This window comes from Penaeus chinensis, chromosome 29, assembly GCF_019202785.1.
Source record: "Penaeus chinensis breed Huanghai No. 1 chromosome 29, ASM1920278v2, whole genome shotgun sequence".
NCBI classification, from domain to species: Eukaryota; Metazoa; Arthropoda; class Malacostraca; order Decapoda; family Penaeidae; genus Penaeus; species Penaeus chinensis.
The window spans coordinates 8,259,228-8,265,053 of NC_061847.1; the positions used below are offsets into that span (position 1 = coordinate 8,259,228).

The 5,826-nt window shown below is 42.2% G+C and overlaps 1 protein-coding gene across 1 annotated transcript; it reads left to right on the forward strand.

The window, feature by feature from the left end:
* The first annotated feature begins 213 nt into the window (after nt 1-213).
* Nucleotides 214-5,325, forward strand: LOC125040362 (glycine-rich cell wall structural protein-like). The gene is made up of 7 exons (XM_047634917.1): nt 214-236; nt 2,296-2,306; nt 2,962-3,075; nt 3,543-3,643; nt 4,011-4,277; nt 4,309-5,066; nt 5,280-5,325. The coding sequence occupies exons 1-7, from the start codon at nt 214-216 to the stop codon at nt 5,323-5,325; spliced, it is 1,320 nt and encodes a 439-aa protein (XP_047490873.1).
* The last annotated feature ends 501 nt before the right edge of the window (nt 5,326-5,826 follow it).

Below are 5,826 nucleotides of genomic sequence, written 5' to 3' on the forward strand. Positions count from 1 at the left end.
ATTATTATTATTATTATTATTATTATTATTATTATTATTATTATCATTATTATTATTATCATTATTATTATCAGTATCATCATTATTATGGTCAGCAGCAGCACTGATATCATTGCTATTATTATTTTATCATTATCATTACTTTTACTGTTATTACTGTTATTCTGATCACTGTTATTCTTGACAATACAACTACTACACTCTCCCTTGAGCATGAATTTCAACCAAAATATAAGGTATGAAAGATTTTTTAAGTAATAATAATAATAAAAATATCATATATATATATATATATATATATATATATATATATTATAACAAGGAGTTAAAGATGATATCACAGAGACAGCGAATCTGCACCTTAAAAGAAAGAAAAAAAAAAGGATGAGAAAAAAGAAAGAAAAGAAAAGGGGGGGAAAAAAGCTAAACAAGAAATAAAGAAAAAAGAAAAAGGCAAGAACAGAAAGAAAAAATACACATCGACTGAAAACACACAACAAGGCTCACTGAAGGACTGGTTTTCCCCGCAAAAAAAAAAAAAAAAAAAAAAAAAAAAAAAAAAAAGTAAATAGATAAATAAGAAAATAAAATATATTGTATCTTCTTCTATATTAATAGTTCAGAAGTTCCACAAAATCATCGTTGTAAACTTAGCTTTACGTACTGAACAGTCAAGGTTTTTTTTTTTTTTTTTTTTGTTTTGAGGCATCACATTGCTATTCTGAATATATGCAAAGACTAAATACCGTTTTGTTTTTTCTTCTTTTTTTGTTTTTTTGTTTGGCTTTTGTACAGGATACGCTTTAGGATAGATTATAAGAAATTTTCTCTCTCTCTCTCTCTTTGAATATTCACAAGCAGAACAGCCTGAACCTATTCTATAACAACTCAAATGACTCCTTTGGTTTGAGTGTTGCCTGAATACAAGATCCTGTGCTGGCTTGCTATTCATGATGCAACTTGAAGACGATTCTCCTAGAACGGGAAGGGGAAGTGGGGGGAGGGGAGGGGAGGGGGAGGTGGGAGGGAGGGAGGGGGAAGCGGAGAGGGGGGGGTAGGGGAAGGGGAAGAGGAGGTGGGGGGAGAGGAGAAGGCGAAGGGGAGATGGGGGGAGGGGAGGGGAAGAGGAGGTGGGGGGAGAGGGGAGGGGAAGGGGAAGCGGAGATGGGGGGGAGGGAAGGGGAAGGATGTAGGCAAGTAAAAGAATAATAAGAGACATATTAATGTGTCTTCGTTTTATCAGAACATTCGATAATGATGATCAAAAGGTTACTCGGTATCCAAATATTTGTTTAACCATTTACAATATCTGATGACTTCATCCAATAAAGTAATATTAATAATTCAAAGTATATTAACATGTAAAATGAATCCTCGACAACCATAGCAAATCAGATCATTCTGAATATAAATGATACTTATAAAAATAGCAGTGATGACAGTAAGAATAACAAGAGAATAAAGAATTCCAATCATATGAACAAAGCAGTGAATAACTTAGCTAGATCTCGAAATATTATGAAAAATAACGAAAATAAAAGCTACTGCTATTGGACCTATACATTTCTCTTTTTGATCATTCATTCCCTTTTAATTTTCTCTTTCCCCCTTTTTTTACTCTATTCTCTTTATCATTTTCCGTTTCACAGAGATTACCCAACCACTCCTTATTTTATTCAACCCGACGTTTAATCGGAATAATGCGCAGTTAATGATAAAAAAAAGACGAAAACATTTAATTATTATGAAGTGGATGGGAGGATCATACACTAAACGGGTTCGAAGTAAGTGAAACCGCTTTGATGCAGTTTCATAATAAAAAGGAGTTTGAATCAATGTTTGCTTCGGAAAATGTTTCGATTCTTTATTTCAGTAACTGAGTTTACATGGTTATTAGTTATCGTATTTAATTATCTATATTACTGTCATTGGTAAGAACAGGAACGATATTACCTTTATCATTATAATTATCTTCATCTTTATAATCATCAATATCATTGTTATCATGGTGATAATGATGATAATCAGTAGTAGTAGTAGTAGTAGTAGTAGCAGCAATAGCAGTAGTATCATTACTATTATTACCATTAATCTTCTTATACACATCATTGTTATTACTGATATTATCAATATTGACGATATTGTTATTATTCTGTTGTTATTATTACTGACATCATAACCTTCATGATTATCATTATCATTATCAAAACTCTAATTTGTATCACCTATCATTATTATTCGTAATGTTGGCTTAGACATTGTGTTAACGTATCTGAATCTTTTCATTTCACTTAGGCAAGAGTTAGGTAAGTGCGCGCAGGTTGTGAGGAGGACATTTGGCGGTTAGTATCGGCAGAGAGGAACAGGTAGCCTGGCCTAACTCGCCTCAGTCTCTCTCTATCTCTCTCTGTCTCTGATTCTGGCTCTGTCTCTTTCTGTCTTGGTCTTTCTGTGTCTCTGACTCTGTCTCTCTTTTTCTGTGTCTATGTCTCTCTCTTCTGTCTCTTTGTCTCTGGTTCTCTCTCTGTCTCTGTCTCTCTCTGTCCCTCTCTTTCTGTCTGTCTCTCTGTCTGTCTTTTTTTTATCTTTCAATCTCTCTCTCTCTCTCTCTCTCTCTCTCTCTCTCTCTCTCTCTCTCTCTCTCTCTCTCTCTCTCTCTCTCTCTCTCTCTCTCTCTCTCTCCCTCTCTCTCCCTCTTTCTCCACGTACCTGCCTGCCTATATAGTTACCTGTCTATTCTTTCATCTATCTGCCTATCCATCTATCTATTACTATATCTCTTTACACAGATAACACACAGACAAACAAGGACAGACAGGCAGATGGTCCGAGAAAGATGGGGAAGAAAACAAACAGAAAGACAAGGAAAGTGAGATAGAGGTGAAGATAAAAATTCCATGAGCGTGTAACGGAAAATAAATAAAAGTGCGGCCATATCATCAAATCTCCGACCATTCACAGAGTGCATGACAGTTCAGAGCGCGGTCCACCTGTCTGGCTTTGCACGGCGCTCGCAAACAAGGGCACAAGTAAACCACCAACACACTTGTATCCAGGCTGCTTGCTTGCTTGCACGTTAGGTCCACCTCTTGTTTTCAAGGCTGGTTGCCGGTAGTAACTAGATCTAAAAGTGGAGAGAAGCGAGATTTGAGAAAGAAAAAAAAAAAAGGAAATACAAGTGGGAATAAGCGACGATGAAGAAGAAAACGAATGAGAGAATTTACCCAAGCTTTGGCAACCACCCGCGTGGCTCACGACCGAGAGGCGAAATACCCGCCTTGGTTTTCCCCGAACGTTTGCAGCGTTATGTATCTTTTTTTTTCTCTCTCTCTTTTTTTTTAGCAACCTTCATGTCTATTATCATTGTCTTGTTGCAGGTGCTTGCATCGAGGAACGTGTAGGCTTGAGCAGAGAAGGATTAATATTATAAGGGGATAAATCATCCCGAACGTTATCTTCTTTTTTAAAACCACAGTCCACATCAGACTCGTAAATTTCAGCCTAATCCTTAACTGGCACCTCATCCCCATCCCTACCCTGAGGGGAGGGTCAAGCGCCTATAAAAAGCGCCGACGAAAATCCACCTGCAGCTCATTCAACAGGTTCGCGCAACAAGAGCAGGATGAGAGCTGCTGTGGCTTTCGTGAGTAATGTGTTTAATGTTTATCCAAGCGCTTCGAAGTCCGTTATATTTGTCATTTGTTTTCCTGTGATGTCATAGGGTTTTATAGCAGTACATAGCGATTTTCCTCTTTCGTTGTCGTTTTGTTTGTGAATTCGCAACGGAAATAATTACGGCAGTGTACCAAGATTTTTTTTTTTTTTTCTGCAAGTGATGGCATAGTGAAAAAGATTGAATGAGTGACTCGCAACCAAGATGTTATTTATTTGCTTGATTCTGGTTCTTCAGAAATGCTTCATTCGCATATTTGTTTAGCTCATTATTCGTAGTCTCAGTCAATTTCCTCGCACTTGTTGGTGTCATTTTTTTTTCTCTTTCTCTCTTCCAGGTGGCGTTAGTGGCGCTACTTTGCGTGGCGGAGGCCGACCCGGGAGGGAAGAAGAAAAGCGGAGGAAGGCGAGGCTCTGGGAGACACTTCAGCGGAGGCTACGGGGGAAGCTACAGCAGCGCCGGGGCCTTCGGCGGGAGCGCCAGTGCCGTTGCCGGCGCTGGAGGCTTCGGCGGCAGACCGGGAGGCTTTGGTGGGAGCGCAGGAGGCTTTCCGGGCAGTGCCGGAGCCTTCGGTGGCGCGACAGGAGGCTTCGGGGGCACCGGTGTGAGCGCAGGAGCATTCGGTAGCGGCACAGGAAGCTTTGGCGGCCGACCAGTTGGCACCGGAGGCTACGGTGGACTGGGAGGCAGGCCAGTTGGCACCGGAGGCTTTGGAGGCACTTCAGGCTTCGGTGGCACCACAGGCGGCCTTCGGTGGCACTACAGGAGGCTTCGGTGGCTCTACAGGAGGCTTCGGTGGCTCTACAGGAGGCTTCGGTGGCACTACAGGAGGCTTCGGTGGCTCTACAGGAGGCTTCGGTGGCTCTACAGGAGGCTTCGGTGGCTCTACAGGAGGCTTCGGTGGCACCACAGGCGGCTTCGGTGGCTCTACAGGAGGCTTCGGTGGCACTACAGGAGGCTTCGGTGGCTCTACAGGAGGCTTCGGTGGCACTACGGGAGGCTTCGGTGGCACTACAGGTGGCTTCGGAGGCACCGGCGGACACTTTGGAAGCGGTGGCACTACAGGAGGCCTCGGCGGCAATTCTGGAGGCTACGGTGGCAGTACAGGTGGCTTCGGTGGCACTACGGGAGGCTTCGGTGGCAGTACAGGAGGCTTTAGTGGCACAACTGGGGGCTTCGGTGGGTCTACAGGAGGTTTCGGAGGCACCGGCGGACAGTTTGGAAGCGGTGGCACTACAGGAGGCTTCGGCGGCACTTCAGGAGGCTTTGGCGGCACTTCAGGAGGCTTCGGCGGCACTTCAGGAGGCTTTGGCGGCACTTCAGGAGGTCACGGTGGCACGTCAGGATCCGGAGCTGTTTCCGTCATCGATTTTGCTCGTAAAGGCCCGACAAAGTAAGGACAGATAGAGCCTTTTTTTATTGGGTTGGGGGTACATTGAAAAAATATATATGATTATTTACATATTTTACTTTCTTACGTCTACTGTGTTACTTGCGCATTTAATTCCTTTCCAGCATGCTTTCTGATGCTATATTTACCCTATAATTCATTCCTCGCCTTTTCTATATCCATCGTAAGTAATTCAATAATTTCTTTCTTCCCCAGAGCTGCCACCTCGACAGGAAGCGGAAACAAGAATTACGGGCGTTAATCCCATAGCCACATAAGGGAGATGTGGTTCTAATAGCTATGTGGCCGTCGCATTGCATGAGGAAGGTGCATAGCCACGTCAAAGACACATAATTGTGGTTCTTATTGCTATGTGGCCGTGTTATCGCATGAGAATGATGTCGTTCCAGCATGTCCTAAAGTGGCAAGATAGTTCTGTAATTGATGATCATTTTAACTTGGCTTGTTTCCAAACGCGTGTTGATTCCATTATCAGAACATCTTTCTCTAACTCGCACGCCTCCTGTGCAAAAGGGTGATTAAAAGAGTTTCCAAACATGTTACGTGTATTTTTCCTGATTTTGATGCTGCAAGAGTTTCTTTCCTGCATTGTTTGTGTTATCAAAAGAGTAAGAAAATGTGTTCATTCTTATTGGAATAATAAGAATGACAATCTTCACTCTAATAATTTCTGTCAAGCTGCTTTCATTCTTGTTCTCGTTCTCTATCTCTCCTCCCCCCCCCCCCCTCTCTCTCTCTCTCT

Excerpts from the sequence above, each read along its gene's own strand:
- LOC125040362 (XM_047634917.1), top strand. The coding sequence starts at position 214 with ATGAATTTCAACCAAAATATAAG. Across the intron at positions 3,644-4,010 it reads TGAGAGCTGCTGTGGCTTTC|GTGGCGTTAGTGGCGCTACT; the intron begins GTGAGTAATGTG and ends TCTCTCTTCCAG. Across the intron at positions 5,067-5,279 it reads GCTCGTAAAGGCCCGACAAA|AGCTGCCACCTCGACAGGAA; the intron begins GTAAGGACAGAT and ends TTTCTTCCCCAG.